Source organism: Malaclemys terrapin, chromosome 1 (genome assembly GCF_027887155.1).
Source record: "Malaclemys terrapin pileata isolate rMalTer1 chromosome 1, rMalTer1.hap1, whole genome shotgun sequence".
Taxonomy (NCBI): domain Eukaryota; kingdom Metazoa; phylum Chordata; order Testudines; family Emydidae; genus Malaclemys; species Malaclemys terrapin.
The window spans coordinates 143,153,429-143,180,243 of NC_071505.1; the positions used below are offsets into that span (position 1 = coordinate 143,153,429).

Here is a 26,815-nt window from a genome sequence, read left to right on the forward strand (position 1 = left end):
CCCCCCCCCCCCCCCCAAAAAAAAAAAAAAACACAGTTGGAGGAGGAGGGTGATGGTGGTGGTGGTGTCCCCTCTGATACTGTGTAGCCCAGTGGCTAGAGCGCTCACCCAAAATGTGAGAGACCTGGATATGAAGCAGGGACTTGAACATGTCTCCCAACTCCCAGGTAAGTGCCCTCATGACTGCAGTAAGTCTTTCTCAATCTACCCTGTTGAAGTTGTTCCACTAAACACTAAAATATTAATGAGGCCAGAGAGACAGTAAGACTGACTCATAGCCTAGTGGTTAGCACACTCACCTGGGAGTCCTGGGTTCCAATCCTGGCTCCAATGAATATTTAAATATTTGAGTGACATACCCTATAACCTGGTGGTTAGGGTACTCAGCTGAGAGGTGGGAAACCTGTATTCAAGTCCCTGCTCCACATCAAACAAAGTGGGAATTTGAACTCATGTCCCTGTATCTTGGGTGAGTGCCCTAACCACTGGGCCTTAGAGTATAAAATGACCACAGTTCATTAATGCACTTTGATTTAGTCCTCTTTGAAAAAGGAGTAGATCAAAGTCCATTAACCAACTTTTAATGCGAGTCAGCAGGAGCCACACAGTTAATCTGTGGCAGTCTAATGCAGACTAGCTTCACCTCCCACCTGGCTGTGAACTAAATGATTGTGCAGAGAAGCCCTTTGTGAAAGAACATGCAGTCATTGTAGATGTGCGCACACACACTCAGTATGTGCAATAGTTATACATTTATTCAGAACATACTTGAACCATTTAGAGGTTGTAAATGTATGCAGATGCCAGAGAGAATGCATGCTGGTTGTAGGTATACGTAGAACATAGTGAGCCTGGTTCTCATTTTGACTAAATATATGTCTTCTCTTTGAGGAGGTGGTGTAAATGCCAGCATGAGGAGACATACCCAGACTTGCTCTGATGGAGCTAGTATGCTAAAAATAGAGGGTAGCCCTAGCAGCATGATGGGCTACATGCCCCAAGATGTATCTAGCATCTCAGATGGGATTGTACTCGGACAGCTAGCCCCTCCCCATGCTCACGCCACTGTGTCTACACTTTATCTTTAGCACTCTAGCTCAACTAGAGCTAGTCCAGATATGTCTCCTTAAGCTGGAATTTACACCCCCAGCTCAAAGTGTAGACATACCGGTAGCCCTCTATACAGTACTCCGGCTGTGTAAAAGGCCCTTAACATTGTGTAACTATATAATTTACACCCCACGTTAAGGTCCTTTTACACTGCCTGAGTGATGAAAAGTGGCCTTAGTGTGAATCAGTCCCAGAGTGTAATACATATTCTAGGTGTACATAGGACACACTTACCAGAAGAAGAGGTACTGAAATATACCCCAAATGTGTGTAATGGTCATGGATGAATACTCACTGTACAATAGTTATTTGATGTATCTGGAAACACAGAAGGCATAATGGTCATAGAAGTGCTTGGAACACAGAGGAAATCAAATATTAACATCACCCTATGAAGAATGTGCTGACCTGAATGTTTTACATTGTATTGGTGCTCATCACATTTAGCTAAATGATGATTGATTTTGATGCCTTGCAACAGGGAGATTTCCATTGCTGGGGAGAAAGTGATGTCATGGAATCCTGTTATGGTGTAATATGTTTACTTGTACTATGCCCATATTCTTATTTAGACTATGTACAAGACCCCTGTAAACCTCAAACTGAGACAGCCCCAGCCCCACACAAGCAATGGCAGAAACTCCTGCTTAATCACTAGTGCCAGCCACTAGGAACACCTACCTTTCTTGCACTACCACCACTGTCCCCTTCCACAGTGGAAGAAGTCAGAAGAAGAGCAGAAGTAGGTTCACCCGTAGCAGATTCATAACACTGCTCTCTGCTGACCTATGGCTGCTCAGTAGAGTCATTACAGTATCTAGAACTTTTAAGAATGTAAAAAGATTGGAAATGTCCAAAAAGGGAGCTCGGAACAAACCCTAAATCCTTTTGCTGCTTCTAAACTAGCAAAGAAGCTCTTTATGCCTAAAACCAGACATGTAGTGCTTGTGGAAACTCTGGGATAAAGCTGCTGTGAAGCAGGGGCATTGTGCTGAATGGTTACAGAACTTGAGGCATCCCAACCCACCTGTCCACTGACACCCCCCTCCCCCCGGAAGCTGCTGCTCTCATTACAGAAGTTTGTCATTGCTGGGATGTGGATGCTGAACTTCTCCATGGAGAGAGACCTCTGTGCATCATGCCCAGAAGATACAGGCGGTTCCAGAGTGCATGTGTCCTTAGGATGCCACATACATCCCTCTTCTCCCAGCACACACATCGGCAACAAACCCATCCTGGTCTAAGAAACATCTGCATCTGGAGAAGGCTTACTAGTGTTTGAAAGACACGCTGATAGGGAAAAGGGCTAAGGGGAGATTAGGGTCTTCTCTGCTGTGTGAGCCACCCTCATCATATGCCAGCTGAAGGCACAGGTGGAAACACACACACACACATGCACGCGTTAGAAAGGGCATTACTCTTTTATTTTGGATGTTGTATAATAGTTTGCTGGTGTTATTGTAAACCCCAGTAATTCTGTAGTAGTTTGGGTTGAGAGCATCTGTGTCCTTGTATATTGGGGTAATTAGCCCATCTGACCATTTCAGAGAAGTGGTTATTTTGGAGGGTTAAGTTAAAACCTTGAAAGGGCTTCCTGGGTGGGTTCAGTGCTGTGCTTAAGCACCATATAAAATATTACATACCCTACGTAAAGTCAGGAAATGCCAGTATCAAGGTTGCCTGTGCAACCTTAATTCAGCCCCCTTTTGCATATGCATTATGGTACAGTCTTTAATTCCATGATCACATAGTATTGTCCCCCAAAACCCCTGCCCCATTCAATTCACGGGGTGGAGAGTGCTTACTGAAGGGGTAGCTATTCACTGTTTAATTTAATTTTTATCATTCAATGTGTTATGTACTGCCCAGGGCCCACCATCCAAACACTGCACTGAATGCAGACTTGTTCATTTTCTCAGGAGGTTTTCTGTGCTGCTTTCACTAGTATTTTAGTGCTTCACAAACATTATTGTATTTGTCTTCTCAATTCCTCCAGAAACATTTCCACATAAGGAAATTTGAACTTGGGTGTTCTCCCCTCCTTTTTGTTTTCCCACTCCTTTTTGAAATGAACTTACAGCTGCTAATTTAAAAATAAAAGTGACCAAGTTTTAAAATTGTGCTAATTCCAAAAGCTGTGATTTGAAGAATTTACTAACATTTGTCAAAATGTATAATATTGCCTGCAAAGCAGAAATTATCCTCATGTTACATGGAACTGAGGCACAGAGAAGTAAGGCTAAAATTGTCAAAAATATCAACTAATTTTGAGCACCCAATTTGAGACACCTAGTCCCTGATTTTTCAGAGTTCTTTTCTCTCGTCTTTCAGTCAGACAGCATCTCTGTAGCCAACTTTTCCCTTTTGCTAATGTTCATCCCCCCCCAAATCTCTTTTCTTTTAAGGACCTCAAAAGAGAGTGATGGGTGGAATAGTCCATCCCCTCATTATTTTGCTACAAACTAGATCTAATTTCCAAAACCAATTTTGGTTCATTGACTATCACTCCTGTATAACTCTTGTTTACCAGTCATCTTAACACAGAGGTACCAGTAAAGCCCATTTTGTTTAAATTAATTCAGTCTTTCTATCTCCTCCTTACATGTTTCTTAAACAATTTTATATAACAAGTCTGTGATGGGTTAGACCCCCATTCTAGGATGCCACCTGATGTACTGAGCTTTCACTAAGCCTGCCTGCTCTACTAGCCTGGGCTCCCTCTCCCTGTTTTGCTGAATTAGGCTTTCCAGCCTCTGGCAGCGCACACACGCAGGTAGGGACGCACCAGCGGTAGAGTCACACAGTCCCCAAATAGCTTTCTATGAGAAGACTCAGCTAGGAAATCATCCAGCACTCAAGTGCGGCTCCCCTCTGAAAAGTACACCCAAAATAATATTGTCTTGTGCTGTAGAGAAATCTATGCAATGTAAGCTCATAAATTTGCCCCCTCCCTCAATGTGGAGGAAGATATGCACAACTTCTTCCCCTGACACCTCCAGTTAGAAATTGCACAAGCTGGATTTAATAATAAACAAAACAAGTTTATTAATTACAGATGGCAGATTTTAAGTGATTATAAGGGATAGCAAACAGAACAAAGCAGATTACCAAGCAAATAAAACAAAGCACACATACTAAGCTGAAGATCTTAAGAGACTGATTTCAAGAAGTAATTTCTCACCCTAAACATTGACTAAGGCAGAATGCAGAGTTTCTGTAGCTTAGAGTTCCAGATATTTCTCTTTACAGACTAGACTCCTCTGTCTCAGTATGGACTCAGCCCTTGCCTTGCCCACCGCTCAGTTCCTTTGTCTCTTCAGGTACTTTCAGCAGTCTTTCTTCTTGGACAGGAAGACAATGGAGAAGAGTCCTGTTTGCCTTATTCCCCAGCCTTAAATAAGATTTACATAAGGCAGGAATCTTTTGTTTCCCAGTCTAGACCTCCCCCTCCTTTTAGTGGAAAATTACTAGAAGTCCAAGATGGTGTTTAGGACCACCTGACCTAGTAGTATTCCACCTAGGTCCCAAGACGCCTCTCAGGAAGGAGAGAGATTAGTATCTTCAAAGTCTTATTGTTTCTTCCTAATGGCCCATCAAAGCTGATGGCCTATTGTCTGGTAGGTGTCTCCCAAATACACACATAGTTGTAACAGTTACATAGTCAATATTCCTAACTTTAGATACAGAAACGATACATGCATACAAATTGGATAATCACATTCAGTAAATGGTAACCTTTCCAATGATACCTTACAAGACCCATCTTGTATAAAATATATCTCAGTTATGCCATATCCATATCATAAGCATATTTCCATAAAGAATATGGGTGTAACGTCACATGGTCATTGTGACAATTTATTAACTCAATTTTATAGTTGATTAGGGTAAATGTGTAGGCCCAATTTTCACAACACCACTGACCACATCCTTGTCCTACAGTGATTAATTAACAAACTTGTATACTACGAAATGAGGGAAAGATATTGCCTGCTTCATGGATTTTTTAATAATTTTTTCACACAATCTGGCTGTGATGGAATGGAGAAACTGCTAGCAAGCATGGCAGGAGTTAAAGAGAGACTTTGTGCCCAGCTAGGCCCACCCCATTATACCTGCAGCCAATGCCAGGCCTGGAGGAGGGAGAAAAGGAGAGAGCCCAGCTTAGTTTGGGACTGACTGGTGAAGAAGCAGAAGCTAGCTGCCTGCCTGAGATGAAGGGTTACTAGCCTGCCAGTTAAGGCAGCCACCAGAAAGTAAGTGATGTGGCAGAGACCTAGGAGCCTCAGGCAACTGAGGTAACTGGATAACTGAGGGCCAGAGACATTGTGGGGTTTGGCCTTACCAAATGTATAGCTGCCCCACCCGAAGGAACTTTGGACTGTGGCAGGATGCTGCCCAAGGTCTGTGAGTGGGTGCTATTGGAGGCAAGCCACCCAGTGAATTGGACTACAGGGGCCATGCCCCAAACTGAAGGGACAGTGGTAGGAAGTAACCCAGGGCAATGGATTTAGACTTCATGCTGTGAGGGGCCATGATTCTGGGGTTGACTTGCAGAAGGCCCTGGGCTGGGACCTGGTAGCGAGGGAGAGCCCAGGTCCCTCTGCCTTACTACCTAAAAGACTGAGGCACCTTGAACAAGGAAACAAGGTGCTGGAGGTCAGGGGCACCAACCACTAGGTTGCCTGGCCCTCCAAGCAGGGCCGGCTCCAGGGATTTGGCCGCCCCCAGGGATTTGGCCGCCCCAAGCAGCCACAAAAAAAAAAAAAAAAAAAAAGCAGCCGCGATCGCAATCTGCAGCGGCAATTCGGCGGAAGGTCCTTCGCTGCTAGCGGGAGTGAAGGACCGTCCGCCGAATTGCCGCCGAATAGCTGGACCTGCCGCCCCTGTCCGGGGTGGCCGCCCCAAGCACCAGCTTGCCAAGCTGGTGCCTGGAGCCGGCCCTGCCTCCAAGCACCCTGTTGCACTGGCATATGGAACTGAACCTTAAATTACTACAAAATGGAATTAGTAGAAAAGCATACGAGCTAATTAAATCCATGTACTGCTCCATCAAATGTAGAATAAAAGCAAATAAAGTGAAACAGAGGTCTTCATGAAATAAAGAGGAGTAAAATAAGGATGTAACCTCAGCCTGAGCTTTTCAACATATGCATCCATGACCTGCTTGTTGTATTGTAGTAATCCTTGATCCAGAACTCCCACTAAACACTCCAGAAGTAAAGTGTATATCTTTCTTTTGTCATGCACCTTGTCATCTACAACAGTATGATGTGAACATAAGAACAGACCAGATCATATAGAGTCAGACCAATGGTTTATCTAGCCCAATATCCTGTCTTCCAACAGTGGCTGGTGCCAGATGCTTCAGAGGGAGTTAACAGAACATGGCAATTTTGAGTGATCCATCCCGTTGCCCAGTCCCAGCTTCTAGCAGTCAGATGCTTAGGGATACTCAGAGCATGGGGTTGCATCCCTGACCATCTTGGCTAATAGACATCGACTGACCTATCTTCCATGAACTTATCTAGTTCTTTTTTTAACCCAGTTATATTCTTGACCTTCACAACATTTGCTAGCAATGAATTCTAGTAGATTGGTGAGGCATGATTTATTTCCTTTTACAAAAACTGTTTTGACTCATCCCCAAGATATTGTGTTCATCTATGTCTGATAATTCTGTGAATGTAAAATGATACTGATCTGATCTGCAGAGTATGTGTAAAACACTATCACAGGCATAAATGACTGCGCAAGGTGCATGGTAATGATGAATTAGGCCCCAGATGCTTACTCTATCCTGGGCAAAATTTTCAAAAGTAGCTAAGTGAATTGGGAGCCTAAGTCCCCTTGACTTTCACTGACTCTAAGGCTCCCAGTGTTTAAGTCACTTTTGAAAATGATATTTTGGCTCCGAAATCACTTAAGGTCAGATTCAGAAAGGTACTTAGGAGCCTAACTGCTTCTTTAGGCATTGAAGTCCAATATTTAGCCCCCATTAACACTCCCCAAACCACTGCTCTGCTTCCATCTAACCCTGTAGGTGTCTAAATTTCCAATGGTGGGTGTGTGCAAAGCTGCCTAAGTCCTGATGCAACCACACAGCTAATCAGCTGCTTGGTGCCCTTACCCATGCTTAAGCCCCAGCAGAATTTTCAGATTAGGTGTTTTCCCCATCTCTCCCCAGAGGGGCCTGAGCTAGTAGCCATGCTCTGCACTCACCTAACAAGCACAAAAGATAGCTGAGGCAAGCAGGCCATATCTGTGTCGCCAGTAGTCCAGTGGTTAGGGCACACATCTGGGAGATGTAAGTTCAAATCATAGCTCTGCATGATTTGGAGCAGGGTCTTGAACTCCAGTCCCCACATCCCAGGTAGAGCAACCGCTAGGTTATTGGGTATTCTGGTTATGGCTTTCTCAATCTCTCCTGCTGGAACTGGTCCATTTCAAATAAATAATTAAATATTTATTGGTTCAAGGGTCTGAATCTGGGCTATCAAGTCAATTTCTTGCTTTTTCTCGCTATTTGGAAATGTGGTCCAATTAATTATTTACACAAAGTGGGAACAGCTCTAGAAGGAGAGACTGAGGAAACCCTCCACCCCCACCCCAGGATACCCAATAGCCCAGTGGTTTGGGCATTCACTGCAGAGGTGGGTTCAAGTCCCTCCTACTCCAAATCAGGCAGACCAGAGATGTGGTCTTGAGTCTCCTGCATAGAATCATAGAAGATTAGGGTTGGAAGGGACCTCAGGAGGTCATCTAGTCCAACCTCCTGCTCAAAGCAGGACCAATCCCCAACTAAATCATCCCAGCCAGGGTTTTGTCAAGCCAGGCCTTAAAAACCTCTAAGGAAGGAGATTCCACCACCTCCCTAGGTAACCTATTCCAGTGCTTCATCACCCTCTTAGTGAAATTTTTTTCCCTAATATCCAACCTAAACCTTCCCCACTGCAACTTGAGATCATTGCTCCTTGTTCTGTCATCTGCCACCACTGAGAACAGTCTAGATCCATCCTCTTTGGAACCCTCTTTCAGGTAGTTGAAAGCAGCTATCAAATTCCCCTCATTCTTCTCTTCTGAAGACTAAACAATCCCAGTTCCCTCAGCCTCTCCTCATAAATCATGTGCTCCAGACCCCTAATCATTTTTGTTGCCCTCCACTGGACTCTTTCCAATTTTTCCACATCGTTCTAGTAGTGTGGGGCCCAAAACTGGACACAGTACTCCAGATGAGGCCTCGCCAATGCGGAATAGAGGGGAATGATCACGTACCTCAATCTGCTGGCAATGCTCCTACTTATACAGCCCAAAATGCCGTTAGCCTTCTTGGCAACAAGGGCACACTGTTGACTCTCATCCAGCTTCTCGTCCATTGTAACCCCAAGATCCTTTTCTGCAGAACTGCTGCCTAGCCACTCGGTCCCTAGTCTGTAGCAGTGCATGGGATTCTTCCGTCCTAAGTGCAGGACTCTGCACTTGTCCTTGTTGAACCTCATCAGATTTCTTTTGGCCCGATCCTCTAATTTGTCTAGGTCCCTCTGTATCCTATCCCTACCCTCCAGGGTATCTACCACTTCTCCCAGTTTAATGTCATCTGCAAACTTGCTGAGGGTTCAAGCCATGCCATCTTCCAGATCATTAATGAAAATATTGAGCAAAACCGGCCCCAGGACCAACCCTTGGGGCACTCTGCTTGATACCAGCTGCCAGCTAGACATGGAGCCATTGATCATTACCCTTTGAGCCCGATGATCTAGCCAGCTTTCTATCTACCTTATAGTCCATTCATCCAGCCCATATGTCTTTAAATTGCTGGCAAGAATACTGTGGGAGACCATATCAAAAGCTTTGCTAAATCAAGGAATAACACGTCCACTGCTTTCCCCTCATCCACAGAGCCACTTATCTCATCATAGAAGGCAATTAGGTTAGTCAGGCATGACTTGCCCTTGGTGAATCCATGCTGACTGTTCCTGATCACTTTCCTCTCCTTGAAGTGCTGCAAAATTGATTCCTTGAGGACCTGCTCCATGATTTTTCAGGGACTGAGGTGAGGCTGACTGGCCTGTAGTTCCCCAGATCCTCCTCCTTCCCTTTTTTAAAGCTGGGCACTACATTAGCCTTTTTCCAGTCATCCGGGACCTCCCCTGATCGCCATGAGTTTTCAAAGATAATGGCCAATGGCTCTGCAACCACATCAGCCAACTCCTTTAGCACCCTCGGATGCAGTGCATCCAACCCCATAGACTTGTACATATCCAACTTTTCTAAATAGTCCTTAACCTGTTCTTTCACCACTGAGTGCTGCTCATATCCTCCCCATACTGTGCTGCCCAGTGCAGTAGTCTGGGAGCTGACCTTGTTTGTGAAGACAGAGGCAAAAAAATCATTGAGTACATTAGCTTTTTCCACATCTCTGTCACTAGGTTGCCTCTCCCATTCAGTAAGGGGCCCACACTTTCCCTGACCCTTTTCTTGTTGTTAACATACCTGTAGAAACCCTTCTTGTTACTCTTAACATCCCTTGCTGGCTGCAACTCCAATTGTGATTTGGCCTTCCTGATTTCACTCCTGCATGCCTGAGTAATATTTTTATACTCCTCCCTGGTCATTTGTCCAAGCTTCCACTTCTTGTAAGCTTCTTTTTTGTGATTAAGATCAGCAAGGATTTCACTGTTAAGCCAAGCTGGTCGCCTGCAATATTTACTATTCTTTCTACACATTGGTATGGTTTGTTCCTGCAACCTCAATAAGGATTCTTTAAAATACAGCCAGCTCTCCTGGGCTCCTTTCCCCCTCATATTAGTCTCCCAGGGGATCCTGCCCATCAGTTCCCTGAGGGAGTCAAAGTCTGCTTTTCTGAAGTCCAGGGTCCGTATTCTGCTGCTCTCCTTTCTTCCTTGTGTCAGGATCCTGAACTCAACCATCTCATGGTCACTGTCTCCCAGGTTCCCATCCATGTTTGCTTCCCCTACTAATTCTTCCCTGTTTATGAGTAGCAGGTCAAGAAGAGCTCTGCCCCTAGTTGGTTCCTCCAGCACTATCACCAGGAAATTGTCCCCCTTCACTTTCCAAAAACTTCCTGGATTGTCTGTGCACTGCTATATTGCTCTCCCAGAGGATATCGGAGTGATTGAAGTCCCCCATGAGAACCAGGGCCTGTGATCTAGTAACTTCTATTAGTTGCCTGAAGAAAGCCTCATCCACCTCATTCCCCCTGGTCTGGTGGTCTATAGCAAACTCCCACCACGACATCACCCATGTTGCTCACACTTCTAAATTCAATCCAGAGACTCTCAGATTTTTCTGCAGTTTCATACTGGAGCTGTTACATATAATGACAGGTTTCAGAGTAGCAGCCGTGTTAGTCTGTATCCTCAAAAAGAACAGGAGTACTTGTGGCACCTTAGAGACTAACAAATTTATTAGAGCATAAGCTTTCGTGGGCTACAATGCAACTCCCCAACCTTTTCCTCCCCTGCCTGTCCTTCCTGAACAGTTTATATCCATCCATGATAGTACTCCATTCATGTGAGTTATCCCACCAAGTCTCTGTTATTCCAACCACATCATAATTCCTTGACTGTGCCAGGGCTTCCAGTTCTCTCTGCTTATTTCCCAGCTTCTTGCATTTGTGTATAGACACTTAAGATAATTTGCTGATAGTCCTGCTTTCTCGGTATGAGGCAGTAGTCCTCCCCTCTTGCACTCTCATGCTTCCTCTTGGTATCCCACTTCCACACTTATTTCAGGGCTTTGGTCTCCTTCCCCCAGTGAACCTAGTTTAAAGCCCTCCTCACTAGGTTTCCCAGCCTGCTTGCAAAGATGCTCTTCCCTCTCTTCGTTAGGTGGAGCCCGTCTCTGCCTAGCAATCCTTCTTGGAGCACCATCCCATGGTCAAAAAATCCAAAGCCTTTTCTCCGACACCACCCGCGTAGCCATTCGTTGACTTCCACGATTTGACGGTCTCTACCTGGGCCTTTTCCTTCCACAGGGAGGATGGACGAGAAAACCACTTGCACCTCAAACGCGTTTATCCTTCTTTCCAGAGCCACACAGTCTGCAGTGATCTGCTCAAGGTCATTCTTGGCAGTACCATTGGTGCCCATGTGGAGAAGCAGGAAGGGTAGCGATTCGAGGGCTTAATGAGTCTCGGCAGTCTCTCCATCACATTGTGAATCCTAGCTCCTGGCAAGCAGCACACTTCTCGGTTTTCCCAGTTGGAACGGCAGATATATGATTCAGTCCCCCTTAGGAGGGAGTCCCCGACCACCACCACCTGCCTCTGGGTGGGGGAGTGCCCTAACTACTGGGCTATTGGTGCTAAAGGGGACTCTCTCTTTGAGAGAGGGCTGCCTTGGCCTAGGCATCTAATTGGAGGATTGGGCCAAAAGAAATCTGATGAGATTCAACAAGGACAAGTGCAGAGTCCTGCACTTAGGACGGAAGAATCCCATGCACTGCTACAGGCTGAGGACTGACTGGCTATGCAGCAGTTCTGCAGAAAAGGACTTGGGGATTACAGTGGATGAGAAGCTGGATATGAGTCAGCAATGTGCCCTTGTTGCCAAGAAGGCCAACGGCATATTGGGCTGCATTAATAGGAGCTTTGCCAGCAGATCGAGGGAAGCGATTATTCCCCTCTATTCGGCACTGGTGAGGCCACATCTGGAGTATTGCAGCCAGTTTTGGGCCCCCACTATAGACAGGATGTGGACAAATTGGAGAGAGTCCAGCGGAGGGCAACAAAAATGATTAGGGGGCTGGGACACATGACTTACGAGGAGAGGCTGAAGGAACTGGGCTTATTTAGTCTGCAGAAGAGAAGAGTCAGAGGGGATTTGATAGTAGCCTTAACTACCTGAAGGGGGGTTCCAAAGAGGATGGAGCTCTAGGCTGTTCTCAGTGGTAGCAGATGACAGAACAAGGAGTAATGGTCTCAAGTTGCAGTGGGGGAGGTCTAGGTTGGATATTAGGAAACACTATTTCACTAGGAGGGTGGTGAAGCACTGGAATGGGTTACCTAGGGAGGTGATGGAATCTCCAACCTTAGAGGTTTTTAAGGTCTGGCTTGACAAAGCCCTGGCTGGGATGATTTAGTTGGTATTGGTCCTGCTTTGAGCAGGGGTTTTGACTAGATGACCTCCTGAGGTCTCTTCCAACCCTAATCTTCTATGATTCTATGATCTAACTCCAGGAGAGGGCTGACAGCTGAGAATCCTAAGCAGAGGGAGATACTGTCATGCACCCAACTGATGGGCTGGAGATGGCCCAGCTCAATGGCATATAGGTGCCTAATGACCTTTGTGAATCTGGGCCCAACATTTCCACCCCTTTGCTCTGCATTGCACTCCTAGCTACTTTAAGCAGCTCCCTGCTCAGCTTGCAGGCTTTGAGAAGCCCTTTCTTAGGTCCCTTATTCTCCCACACATGGTATGCGGGGCCCGGGGGCCTGACTCAAGGCTGAGGGTGAGGCAGGGTGCCTAGAGACTTTATGCATTGCAGTGCCCAACTTCTTTGTGAATCAAACCCTTAGGTGATTTTGAAAATGTTACCCTTCCTTTATCACCAATGGGGATGATCTCAATAGAAACTTACGCCCCCTATAAACCTACAATAAATAGGTCCTACACATCAACCTGGAAGACAAAAAAAAAAATCACAATTTCAGAAAAAGCCCCAAATAAACTAAACTAAAATCTCAATCCTGCAGCTTGTTTTACATAGGCAGACCCCTAAATTTGGCTCCCCAGAGGCAAAGGGATCCATCTGCATGGAACAAGGTGCAGCACTGGGGCTTAAAATTGTATTACAGGGACGTAGTATTTGGAAGCATTTTAACTGATGCATAGAGCCCTGCGTGGATACAAAATTTATATCTGCATCCGATCTGCAAACAGGGTCCATGGATATAAAACGGATATCCGCAGATTTGTAGGGCTCTGCTGATGCATGCTCAGACCTCATAAAACACACAAGAGGAACTTCATATTGGCAACACGGATCATCCAGCCAACTTGACATTTTCATGTTGCCCACATAGCATTTTCAGACTCTGCAAAGTCACTTACACAAATAAAAAGTAAGTAAGTTTCTAACCCTCATGGTTGTGGATTAACTTGCCAAATGTGAAGAGATTGTAAACTATGCTGCATTTTCTTTCTGAATGGGCAGGTGCTAATGCAAAAGAATGTGAGTGCTAATGACACTTTATATGTCAGCATTCACTATATTTAATTCATCATTTTAGCAGGTTGGGTTGCGGGAGAGAGGGACAATGAAGACAAAGGAGAATGGGGAAGGAAGAAAGTGTGGGAGGAATCAGTAGTGATCCTAAAGGTGAGCTTATTTTACTGTTTTTGCTATATGCAATACATAAAAGTTTTTTTTTAAATAGTAACTAAAGTCATAGTCTACCGTTGATCTTTATACATGCCTTTCACTGACTTCAGTGGGAGATCCCCTGTGGATTTGAGGGGAGTATGTGGTCCTAAAATTACATCCTGGTCCATTGATCATAATTAAATATGGAATTGAATCCTCCTCACAGCATAAGTGTGACACCCTTGCATTATATATCCTCCAATAAAACTATTCAGCCGTATAATCCAACCGATTCTACCATATGAGAGTGAAGTGTAGGGCCAATTATACTTATTGGAACAAAACCCCAATAGAAACCCTACACCTGTAGTTCTTCAAACAATTACTCCAGTACCCAGTAACCTCAACAATAACAGAATAGAACTGGGTAGACACCCCTGCTAATAAATATAGAAGACTCATCTTGGTGTCAACTCAGCCAAAGCAACTAACATGCCTCCACCCCAAAACATTAGAGGATCCAAAATTAAATTCAAGTGAAAGCATGATCCACTACTATGTATCATCTCTCCCTAGGCTCAACAACTCTAATCTCCTATAACAAACAACACAACACAAAACTGAAAAGTCCTCAGGATAGCAAACTAGCACCTAAAACACCAATATGAGTTGTTGGGAAGAAAAAAATCAATAACAAAAACAAAATGGACTGGCTTAGATCCCTGCACAGAACTATCGTGATAGCAGATACTTCACTACGTTGCAATTTGCAAAGCTAAGGAAGATTCTCACCAACTACAAAATCAGTGACTATATGCTAGAAGTGGAAACTGGGAAATATCAGCCCAAATACAGAGGGGAACAACTGTGCAACCACCAGGTGACAGAAGTGAGTAAGACAGACACTTTCTTGATCCCTCATATTTCAGAGACTGGAGTGGAAAGTGACTTAGTCAGATTCTCAGAAACAATCAGACTCTTAATTTCAAAAGAATGAAGAAAGACTGTTCCTGAACCTGGGAGACAGACAGAAATGGTAGAGACAGCATCACTCTATAGAGCAATCTGCCACTGTATCAGGAATGGATACTGATAACAAATGGGGACACAGGATCAAACCTGAAGAATAGTATGAGGCCTGGAATAGACAGTACCCATCTTTGATAGACAGCCGAGTGATCTGTCAACACTATTTTATTGGCATGACAATAACGTATACCCAGAGCTACCTGAAAGTTTTCATTTAGACTTTATTTTAATGAAAAATTAATCTTGACCAAAATGAACTTTTTGAATAAAATGCAAATTTTCCTCAAATTTCCATTTTTTTGGTGAAAATCTTGAACCCAAAAACTTGGTTTTAAAAATAAGTGGAGAAACATTTTCATGGGAAACTTTGAAAAAGGTGGGGGAAAAAAAGATAAATTTCCTGTGAAAAAATAATGGGCATTTTTGACTATGTCCAGGGCCAGCTCTACCATTTTTGCCGCCCCAAGCAAAAAAAAAAAAAAAAAGCCGCCCGAACTGCTGAAACAAACAAACAAAAAACCCGCCCAGACTGTGCCGCCCCAAGAATGGATGGAATGCCGCCCCTTAGCATGTGCCGCCCCAGACACATGCTTCCTCCGCTGGTGCCTGGAGCCGGCCCTGACCATGTCCTCCATAGCCACACAGACAACACCCACAACTGCAAGAAAAAACAGACATTGATATCCCAGGAAACAAAGTGGGTGGGGAGAAATGTTTTAAGGTTAAACTGTTTTTCCTTCAGAGGATGAGACTCCTTTTTCTGTCCTTCCCTGAAGCAGCTGTATGACGGGACTACAAACAGAGACAAAGGCAGACAGAGCAAGAAAGAGGTTTCCTGCATACAAACCTTCCTCATAAAGGGGCAGATCTTTGGCCTCTGTTCCAGATGCTGATGTAGGGGACTCCTCAAGTTGTGGAAAAACAAAGTGCAGTCAGCTCTAAATTACTGTCTTCCCACTTCCACATGGGGCGTGTAATGAGGAAGAGGTCATCTCAGGACAGGAGGGGTTGGAATTGGAGCTCTCTGTGTTCTGGCTAATCTGGAGCCATCAGTAAGGGCTGCTGTAGGTTACATCAGGGTGTGTTTCAGTCCCTAGTGTCTCCAAAATCAGGAAAGTGGAAAGGTAGCATAAGGCCACTTCTTTCACCCTCTTCAAAAGTGACTTACAGCTCAGCAGGCTGAGTATACAGACCAGAATTCCTCACCTCCTTTATTCATAATGCCAAATCTTTTGTTGTTTATACCCTAAATAGAACAAATCTAGGGGAGTAGTGGTCTTCTCCTCCTCACCCTACCACCCCACACTGCAGTAGGATTTGGGGAACTGGAGCAGCTGCTTGGCTGTTGCATGTTTGTGTGTGTCACTTCTGAGCTTTACAGGAGCAAAATGACCTCTAGTGGCCAAACGTGAATACAACCTGTTAAATTCTATTCTATTGCAGCCCAGCCTTTCCTCTGGGTGTTGAACTGAGCCACGTTGGGATTGGTTGGCCACCAGTTTTTTGTTTTATAGGTAGGGCCAACTCCAGCTTTTTGCTGCCCCAAGCAAAAAAAAAAGAAAAAATGGAGTGCTGCCCTTTGAAAAGAGCCGCCCCCAAAGGGCCAGAGTGCCGCCCCATGAGAAGCGCCGCACCAAGCACATCCTTGGAACGCTGGTGCCTAAAGCCGGCCCTGTTTATAGGCTTCCACCTTGTGCTCCATAATTTGAGTTTGCATTAAAAGCAATTAAGTTTCTATCTCTTATGGCTGTGAACTAGTGCAAGTGATGCAGGGATGGCTGTCTGGGTCTGCCATCTCAATCCTGTCTCTTCCCCTCACCTCAGCCTTCATCACAACCCCCCTTTGTGATGAAGAACAGGCTCTTCATCCCAGTCTATGTATACACACACAGCTTCTCGTCCTAGTCCACACCCAGCCAATACCAGTCTCCACTCCTCAGGCTTCTTGCCCAACAAGAGCTAGTCTCCTCCTCTGAGTGTGTCTGTCCCCGCCACACACACACAGCTGACAGTCCCAGACTTCTCATCCAGTCTGTCACCTACATCTTTGTCTCAGTCTCCTTGCCTAGCTAGACCCAATTCCCCCTGAATTCTTTGTCTGATTTGTCTTCTCCATCTCACTAGCTCCTAGTTGCTCAGTCACTCCTGTTCCCTCTCCAGCTCCTGGTCTCCATGCCCAGCCAGTCCCAGTCTTTGTCCACCCCTCAGCACCCAGTTTCTGTTTCTCCAGCTCCTCATCCTCCCCCAGCCCAAACAGGTGGTTTTCAACTTCTCACTGCCTTAACACTAGCAGGGTATTGAGAGCTCAATCTCCCTGCCCAGCACCACAGCAGCCCTCCGGCAGCTGGGAGGAACAACTCCAATATAAGTCACAGAATTTAAGGCCAGAAGAGGCCACCAGATTCTCTAGTCTGACTTCCTGTATATTACAAGCCACCAACACCACCCAGCACCTTCACATTAAACCCACTATCCCTGGACTGCAGCATGCTCAATATAGACAGACTCTTTGGAGAATTTATCTTGCAAATTCTAAGAAGTCCCTATGGAGCACGTGTGAACTGCAATTTCAAGTGCTTAGAACCTGGCCAAAATTGGATGACTTTTCACAGGAACAGCAAACAACACATCCCTGACACTAGGGCAACCGCCCTGACAAACTTCAAACCCCTAGATGCTAGAGCTTCTCAACACAATAGTTGTAAGCATTCGACACGGCAAAATAGTATTTCCCTTAACCACCTTCTAAGAAGCAACTGAACCATTTTTTTTCTGAACCTTTTCACAAAAATTCAGCCTGAGGCACACAACTGACATGGGAAATTTCAGCCAGAATTTAGTTTTAGTTTAGTAAAGTTACAAGCAGGTTCTTATCACTGGAAATGTCAGTGAATCTTTAATTATAGGTGGCACTACTGGCTCTGCCTATAAGAAGCACTGCCCCTGACACACTTTGTGCTGGGCACCATGGACGTTTGAGCACCATCACTGTCATGAACCTTGGGCAAATCTGGGGAGTTAACGTATGTTGATCATGGTATGGACTTTCCAGTGTCAGTTACATGCTTCAGCACCAGCTCAGAACTTGGTGTATTGAGGACTGTGTCAGAATTGCACACTATTGCTTTAAGAGTGTGTGGGTTGGTGAGGGCAGGCTTAGTGCTTAGATCTGCTTGCAGGCTAGGGGTTCTGGAGCAAAGCATGCAAATACACATCAGAGTTAATCTGGAAAGAGACAATTTAAGAGAAGGTGAGGTGAGCTGTGCCACGCTGCCTCATGGAGCAGTCTATTTTGGGGCTCTTGTATGTTATTATTCTGAATTCTAACCTTCCAGTGAGAGTATTTATGTTTTTATCTAACTTGTCTGTGTGTATGATGTGAACATAACACAGAGCTGACCAACAAGGGGGCTTTTGGCTTTGGACCACACAGTCCAGAACTCCCTGGAGGACAATGGTCTTGCGCACCCTTATAAAACTATGCTGGCTGCAGCCATTGAGTCACTGACCCCAAATTGCACCCTATATCATAAGAACATAAGAAAGGCCGCACCGGGTCAGACCAAAGGTCTATCTAGCCCAGTATCCTGTCTACCGACAGTGGCCAATGCCAGGTGCCCCAGAGGGAGTGAACCTAACAGGCAATGATCAAGTGATCTCTCTCCTGCCGTCCATCTCCATCCTCTGACAGACAGAGGCTAGGGACACCATTCCTTACCCGTCCTGGCTAATAGCCATTAATGGACTTAACCACCATGAATTTATCCAGTTCTCTTTTAAACTCTGTTATAGTTCTAGCCTTCACAACCTTCTCAGGTAACGAGTTCCACAAGTTGACTGTGCGCTGCATGAAGAAGAACTTCCTTTTATTTGTTTTAAACCTGCTGCCCATTAATTTCATTTGATGACCCCTAGTTCTTGTATTATGGGAATAAGTAAATAACTTTTCCTTATCCACTTTCTCCACATCACTCATGATTTTATATACCTCTATCATATCCCCCCTTAGGCTCCTCTTTTCCAAGCTGAAGAGTCCTAGCCTCTTTAATCTCTCCTCATATGGGACCCATTCCAAACCCTTACTCATTTTAGTTGCCCTTTTCTGAACCTTTTCTAGTGCCAGTATATCTTTTTTGAGATGAGGAGACCACATCTGTACGCAGTATTCGAGATGAGGGCGTACCATAGATTTATATAAGGGCAATAATATATTCTCAGTCTTATTCTCCATCCCCTTTTTAATGATTCCTAACATCCTGTTTGCTTTTTTGACCGCCTCCGCACACTGCGTGGACATTTTCAGAGAACTATCCACGATGACTCCAAGATCTTTTTCCTGACTTGTTGTAGCTAAATTAGCCCCCATCATATTGTATGTATAGTTGGGGTTATTTTTTTCAATGTGCATTACTTTACATTTATCCACATTAAATTTCATTTGCCATTTTGTTGCCCAATCACTTAGTTTTGTGAGATCTTTTTGAAGTTCTTCACAGTCTGCTTTGGACTTAACTATCTTTAGCAGTTTAGTATCATCTGCAAACTTTGCCACCTCACTGTTTACCCCTTTCTCCAGATCATTTATGAATAAGTTGAATAGGATTGGTCCGAGGACTGACCCTTGGGGAACACCACTAGTTACCCCTCTCCACTCTGAGAATTTACCATTTATTCCTACCCTTTGTTCCCTCTCTTTTAACCAGTTCTCAATCCATGAAAGGACCTTCCCTTTTATCCCATGGCAGCTTAATTTACATAAGAGCCTTTGGTGAGGGACCTTGTCAAAGGCTTTCTGGAAATCTAAGTACACTATGTCCACTGGATCCCCCTTGTCCACATGTTTGTTGACCCCTTCAAAGAATTCTAATAGATTAGTAAGACACGATTTCCCTTTACAGAAACCATGTTGACTATTGCTCAACAGTTTATGTTTTTCTATGTGTCGGACAATTTTATTCTTAACTATTGTTTTGACTAATTTGCCTGGTACAGACATTAGACTTACCAGTCTGTAATTGCTGGGATCACCTCTAGAGCCCTTTTTAAATATTGGTGTTACATTAGCTAACTTCCAGTCATTGGGTACAGAAGCCAATTTAAAGGACAGGTTACAAACCTTAGTTAACAGTTCCGCAACTTCACATTTGAGTTCTTTCAGAACTCTTGGGTGAATGCCATCTGGTCCCGGTGACTTGTTAATGTTAAGTTTATCAATTAATTCCAAAACCTCCTCTCGTGACACTTCAATCCGTGACAGTTCCTCAGATTTGTCACCTACAAAAGCCAGCTCAGGTTTGGGAATCTCCCTAACATCCTCAGCTGTGAAGACTGAAGCAAAGAATCCATTTAGTTTCTCCGCAATGACTTTATCGTCTTTAAGCGCTCCTTTTGTATCTCGATCATCAAGGGGCCCCACTGGTTGTTTAGCAGGCTTCCTGCTTCTGATGTACTTAAAAAACATTTTGTTATTACCTTTGGAGTTTTTGGCTAGCCATTCTTCAAACTCCTCTTTGGCTTTTCTTATTACATTCTTGCACTTAATTTGGCACTGTTTATGCTCCTTTCTATTTGTCTCACTAGGATTTGACTTCCACTTTTTAAAGGAAGTCTTTTTATCTCTCACTGCTTCTTTTACATGGTTGTTAAGCCACGGTGGCTCTCTTTTAGTTCTTTTACTGTGTTTCTTAATTTGGGGTATACATTGAAGTTGGGCCTCTATTATGGTTTCTTAAAAAGCGCCCATGCAGCTTGCAGGGATTTCACTTTAGTCACTGTACCTTTTAACTTCTGTTTAACTAACCCCCTCATTTTTGCATAGTTCCCCCTTTTGAAATTAAATGCCACAGTGTTGGGCTGTTGAAATGGTCTTCCCACCACAGGGATGTTGAACACTATTGTATTATGGTCACTATTTCCAAGCGGTCCTGCTATAGTTATCTCTTGGACCAGCTCCTGCGCTCCACTCAGGACTAAATCTAGAGTTGCCTCTCCCCTTGTGGGTTCCTGTACCAGCTGCTCCATGAAGCAGTCATTTAAAGTATCGAGAAATTTTATCTCTGCATTTCGTCCTGAAGTGAAATGTTCCCAGTCAATATGGGGATAATTGAAATCCCCCACTATTACTGAGTTCTTAATTTTGATAGCCTCTCTAATTTCCCTTAGCATTTCATCATCACTATCACCGTCCTGGTCAGTTGGTCGATAATAGATCCTTAATGTTATATTCTTATTAGAGCATGAAATTTCTATCCATAGAGATTCTATGGAACATGCGGATTTGCTTAAGATTTTTACTTCATTTGATTGTACATTTTCTTTCACATATAGTAATATCCCCATAGTTACTTTGGTTCAGATGGAATGGGAGGGCAGAAGGCTGTAAAGACAGTGTCAGAAATCCAAATATGAGTCTGCTTAACAGCAACAAAAGGCATCTCATCTAAACCTCTCTAAATTGAGGTTCTAAGAGACCTAATCACTGCAGACAATATGCATTGCTCCCATATGCCTCCTGCTGCAAAGACCTGCCTTCTGGGGCAATCCATCTAGCTCCATGGAAGTAGATCCCTTCCCCCATCAGCACTTCATTCAAGTCATGCGCAAAGGCACAGATTCTGGAAGCCTGAAGGAGGAAATCTGTCCCCTTAAGACTCATGGCCCTGGGGGAGTAGTGAATTCCAGGAGGGAAAACCTGGGACTTTTACAGCCAAAGCAAAGCCTTCTCCTGGGAGAGCAACTTCCCAAGTACCCTAAAACATGGTATGAAGCAAACCATGCCTAAGATTTCACCAGCTGGTCCCTACTCTTCCTTCCGAGGTTCCATTATCCTGAGTTGGGTGGCCTCCATATCATTTCAGTCCCCTTCCCAGACTGGGCTTGGCATGAAGACAGTGTTGGGGGTGCTGATAAACAGTCTCCTAAGAGCCTCTGGTGCAGATGTACTACCCTTCTGCGTATGTGACTGATCAGGACTAGAAGGGGCCATGCTAAGATTGATGGGAAACTGCTCTTCCTACCCAGGGATTCCCCTTGTCCGCTGAATCCTGCAACGCTTAGTCTGGTTACTTTTCCTGTTAACCATGTCAGACTGCTGAGGTTGATGAGGAGATGTCAGACTACAGTGCCATCAACGTGCTGGTGATGCTCTACTCTACATCTACTTCTCAGCAAGGGCTGAACATTGACATAGTTATTCAGGCCAAGTTCTCTTCCATCCTAGTACCTGAGGAAAATAGACTCAAGCTCCTAGGCAAACTAGAGAGGATGCTGCTCAGCTGGGTTGAACAGTCAGAGAAGCCAGCAGGAATTGTGACCCTTCAAAGAGGACAGGATCAGATGTGCCAAACTCGCAAAAAACCCACAGAAATTAGACTTGTTTTTGGCTTAATTGGCTTGTGAGTTGCTCGTTGGCTAGTTTTTTGGCTTGTAGCTTGTTGCTTCTTCTTTTTTTTTTAATTGGTTCCTGGCAAGAAGGGCAAGTGGGGAGAAGCAGGGGCAAGGGACAAGCAGGGGCGAGAGTCAGGAGTGCCCAGCAGGCCCACCACAGTCCCAGACTGCACACCAGGGGAATCTAGTCACATAGAGTTTTGGGGCTCTTAGGGGTTGGCTTGTGTTTGAATGGGATTAGCTTGATTTTTGTCTTATTGTGAAAGTCGGGGTGCTTATTTACCGCATGAAAGTTGGCAACTGTGGACAGGATTGTTCTGGACTCATCTCTGTTCAGGGACAGCTGGTTAGGGCCAACGGCCAGAAATGCAAGGAGCCCTTGTACTGGCTGCATGGGTACGCATCTAGTCAGAATGATTCAAGTGTTCGGAATCTGAGATTAGATTTGCTTTTGTCCAAATCTGAAGGCCACTTGGAAACTATCTGCCTTAGGTAGACAGACAGGAGCTTATCATACTTACAGGAGCGTATCATATCATACTTTCTGCAGCTGTCCAGTACCAAATACACCTGAAGTTCCTGACCTGGATATGCTAGAGGAGTGATACAGCTGGTTGGTCAGATGGAGCTGGCACCTCTTATTGTTTCCATCTGCTTCCATGGGCACCCAGGCTCCTCATTGCCAAGAAGAGTCGGAGCACTCATCAAAGCAGCTAGGAATCACAGAGGAGCTAACCCACCTGCCTCTATAAGAGGCTGCTGCTGTACAAGTGCAAAGGAATTAGCTTGGAGGGGTCGGAGCCAACAGCAAGGCCAAAACCAGAAGCTTTGTCTATATGCTTGAAGTTCCCTGGGGATCTTTTGTTTAATTTTATTTTAATTTCCAACTGTGAAGATATTGTAAAGAAAATCCAGGGACCAATCTTAAAATTGTTCACAGATGCTGCTCCCATGACATCACCATCTCTGCCACAAGCATTGATCTGACAAACACTCTACGGTTCATGAGACTGAGAAGGTTAGCAAAATAAACTAGACATGGTTTGCCAACTGGGGCTGTTACCGGGGGAGTGCAGTTAGCTAAGGGTGGCACTGGTAGCTGAGCCATCAGCTACTCCTCTCCCACTGCTTCTTCTAGGGCTGTGTGATGTTTGGAGGGATAGGTAAAATGCGGGGTGGAGGTGGGAAATTACCTCAAAAGTGAGTGTGAAGAGCAAAGCTGCTAGTTGTGTTCCTCTGACAGAAGCCCTAGCCAGTGACCTGTCTGTGGTTTGCTGGCTAAGATGCTAGGTCTGACAAATCTAAATGATCCATTGGGCCCAGACTTGTGGCAGGGTGAGGGCCTGGGCATAAGCAGGAGCATTTATGGAGCTATAGCTTCCCTGACTAGGGTTCATGGGGGCAGCAGGGATGGGAGGGAGAGAGAGCGAAGAATGGGGGACAAGGTGGCAGGCCAGGTGACATATCTATTCCCACAGGGATGATCCCCCAGTAATTCCCCTACCATATATGCTTGGGTTGGGGACACGGGTCCTACTTGGCAGTAACTACCTGATGCTCCCCCTCTTTCAGAGAGGAAGGATCAGTCTCAGCAGCTGAGCTTTCAGCCTTAGAATCTTTATCTGTTTTCCAGGCCTTTGGCTCTCTGCAACAGCTGTATGGCCAATCGCAAGAGTTGAAAATCAATGACAGAGCCATTTAAACATGAGATTGGCTTAAATATCATATGATTTTTTTTAGGAAAAATTAAATCATAGTTTTTGATTTTGTCATCTGATTTTGTCCCTCTGCTCACACCCTGTGAGAACAAATTTACGAGTAAGGCAATTATGGCCCCAGCTGCAGGGACTCTCTAGAAAACCCAACCAAGATCAGGGCCCCATTATACTAGAGACAGTAAAAACATAGTAAGAAAAGTTCTTGCATCAAAGAGTGTGCAGTTTAGAGCAAAGCATGGTGGTGGTGCGAGCTGGAACTAGGACCCATCAAACTCTCATATTAGGGCCACCAAGCATCCATTAGGTGGGAACAGCTTTTAATCTCTATTGAACTGTGCTGGATTCAAATTGGTGATCTACTGGTGTAAGTCATTAGCAATGTCCTGAAGCATCCAATCTTACAAAAGCAGTAAACTGTCCTACACCATAGGCGCCGACTCTGTGGGTTCTCCAGCCCTGGAACACCCACAGAAAAAAAATAGTGGTTGCTTAGCACCCATTGGCAGCCCCCCCCCCACAACCCACAGTCAGCACCTCCTCCTCCCCCCCACAGCACCTCCAGCCTGCTGGCAGCCCTACTGATCAGCTCCTCCCCCTTCCTCTCAGCACTTCCCACCTGCCACAATCAGCTGTTCCGCAGCCTGCCGGAGGAGCTAGGGCAGGCTGCGCTCAGGTGAGGGGGTGGGAAGAGGCAGGGAAGGGGTGGAGTGGGAATGGGAAGAGGCAGGGCAGTGGTGGGGACTTGGGGGAAGGGGTGGAGTGGGGGCAGGGCCTCGGGCTGAGCAGGGGTCGATCACCCGCTAGCAATTAAGAAAGACGGCACTTATGCCTACCACAGCCGAAGACATAAGGCAACCCTCCGCAGACACCTTCGGCAGAATGCTGCAGACTACCTGCAAGAAAATTTCATTGAGATCTCTACAAAGGATTCACGGGACATCCTGGTGCACATAAACAGCGTATTCTGCAGGGACCTGAGCTGCGAACCGAGGGAGCTGCGAACTGAGGGAGTTTGCCTGGGAACCATCAGAGAGGAGCTACAGTGAGTGCTACATTGAGGGGGCTGTGTTGTGAGCTGGTGGGGTGAATATCTGAGTGTCTGTCTGCTGTGACCATTTGTTTGACTGGAGCTAGTTGCAGGGACTGTTTGACCGTGTGTTTGTTTGTTTGAAAAGTGTGAATTGGGCGTGCTTTGTTCCAGGTGGCCTTGAGTCGTTGATTGGAGGGAAGCCAGCAGTCTTATAAAAAAGCAGCCAGTTGCGACCCAAGTGATCTGTGAACAGAGGAGAAGCAAACAGAGGGAGTTTGCCTGGGGAGAGTTCCCACAGAGTTTTTTGCCTTTCAGGCTTCTGTGAGCAGTAAATACAACATCTGAAGAGGCTCTTAGAAAGAAGACAATATGGATAGTGAGCGACCAGCTATTGTGACCTGCACAGGATGTGCCATGTTTGTCTTTCTCCCAGACAATAAAAGCAACTTCGTTTGTACAAAGTGCAAGCTGGTCTCCATATTGGAAGAGAAGGTTATAGGACTAGAGACCCAAGTATCAAACCTGTGTTGCATTAGAGAAAATGAAGACTTTCTGGATAGAAGTCAGCATTTGGTACTGAATGCACAGCATGCTAAAGAACCAGAGAGGGCAGTGCAGAACGGGGAAGAAAATTGGCAGCATATGACCTCCAGAAGAATAAAGAGGAGAACCCATGTACCCCCAGTACAGATGGAGATAAGAAACTGTTTTCAGGCTCTCTGCACAGTAATATGGTGGAGAATGGTTTGGAAGAGTCATCCGAGGGAAGGGATCAGAAGGAGACCCCATCGACCGAAGGCATGGGATGCATTGTCCTAGGGATGGGGGTTCCACGACCACCTCTCTCAAGAGGAGGAGACGGGATGGTGGTGGTCAGAGACTCCCTCCTAAGGGGGATGGAGTCATCCATGTGCCGTCCAGACTGGGAAACTCGAGAAGTGTGCTGCTTGCCTGGAGCTAGAACTCAAGATGTGACGGAGTGTCTGCCAAGACTGATCAAGCCCTCAGACCGCTACCCCTTCCTATTTCTCCATGGGGGCACAAATGGTACTGCCAAGAATGACCTTGAGCGGATCACTGCAGATTATGTGGCTCTGGGAAGTAGGGTGACCAGATGACAAAGATGAAATATCAGGATGCGGGGGTGGGCTGGCACAAAAAAAAGCTGGAGCGCCCCACCTCCTCTCCCCACTGCCAGGAGGCAGTGGCACAGCCCCTTCTCCACCCAACTCTCGGCTCCAACCCCCAATACACCCCCAGCTCCCCCATCCCCTAGCTCCCGGGCCCAGCCTGGGCTCCGAGCTGTGCAGCCAATCCGCGCTCCAAGCCCCTCCTGCAGCTCCCGGCCCAGCCGCTCCCGGGCTCCGCTCCGCCCCGCCTGGGACACTTGCCCCCGCAGCCCTGGGCAGCCCCTCTTCGGCCACAGGGAGCTTGGGGACCCACCTGGGCAGGGTGTGAACCAGGCAGCCGGGCCCGGCCCTTCCTGGCAGGAGTGTGTCCTTCTCACGCGTGTCTCCGCCCCCTGCCCGGGCCCTGCCAGCTCCGCGCTGCCCCCAGACCCACCGCGCTGCCCTGGGGGCTGCAGGGCTGGAGCAGCCTCCACGCTGCGCTCCCGGCCCCAGCCATGGCCCGTGTGCAAACCTGGGAGGGAGTAGGAATGCTGCGTGCTTGGGAAAGAGGTGGGGCCCGGGCGGGGATTTGGGGAGGGATCCAATGGGGCAGTGAGGGGGCGGGGCTGGGGGCGGGGATTTGGGGAGGGATATAACCCAATGGGGGAAGGAGAGGGCAGAGTCGGGGGGGACAGAGCCCCTCTGGGCTCCGCCTGTGTGCCGGAGCGGAGGGCAAAAGTGCTTGTTTGTCCCATGTCCCGACTGCACATCGGTTGGGACGCGGGACAAACAAGCTAATATCGGGACAGTCCCGATAAAATCGGGACGTCTGGTCACCCTACTGGGAAGAAGGATAAAGGAGTTTGAAGCGCAAGTCGTGTTCTCGTCCAGCCTTCCTGTTGAAGGAAAAGGCCCAGGTAGGCATAGGCGCCGACTCCGTGGGTACACCAGGGCTGGAGCACCCACAGGGAAAAATTAGCGGGTGCTCCGCACCCACCGGCAACCAAGCTCCCCCCTCCTCGTCTCTTTCTCCTCTCCCCCGAGTGCGCCGCATCCCCACTCCTCCCCCTTCCTCCCAGCGCTTCCCCCCCCCCCGCCATCTAACA

The 26,815-nt window shown here is 46.2% G+C and overlaps 1 protein-coding gene across 1 annotated transcript in view; it reads right to left on the minus strand.

Annotated features, from left to right (window-relative positions):
* Nucleotides 1–26,815, minus strand: part of LOC128833742 (protein Wnt-4-like) — a 55,823-nt gene that overhangs the window by 21,989 nt on the left and 7,019 nt on the right. Inside the window, exon 2 of the mRNA XM_054021886.1 lies at nt 24,404–24,459. Within this exon, the coding sequence (XP_053877861.1) occupies nt 24,404–24,459 (56 nt within the window). The remainder of the gene's footprint in view (nt 1–24,403; nt 24,460–26,815) is intronic.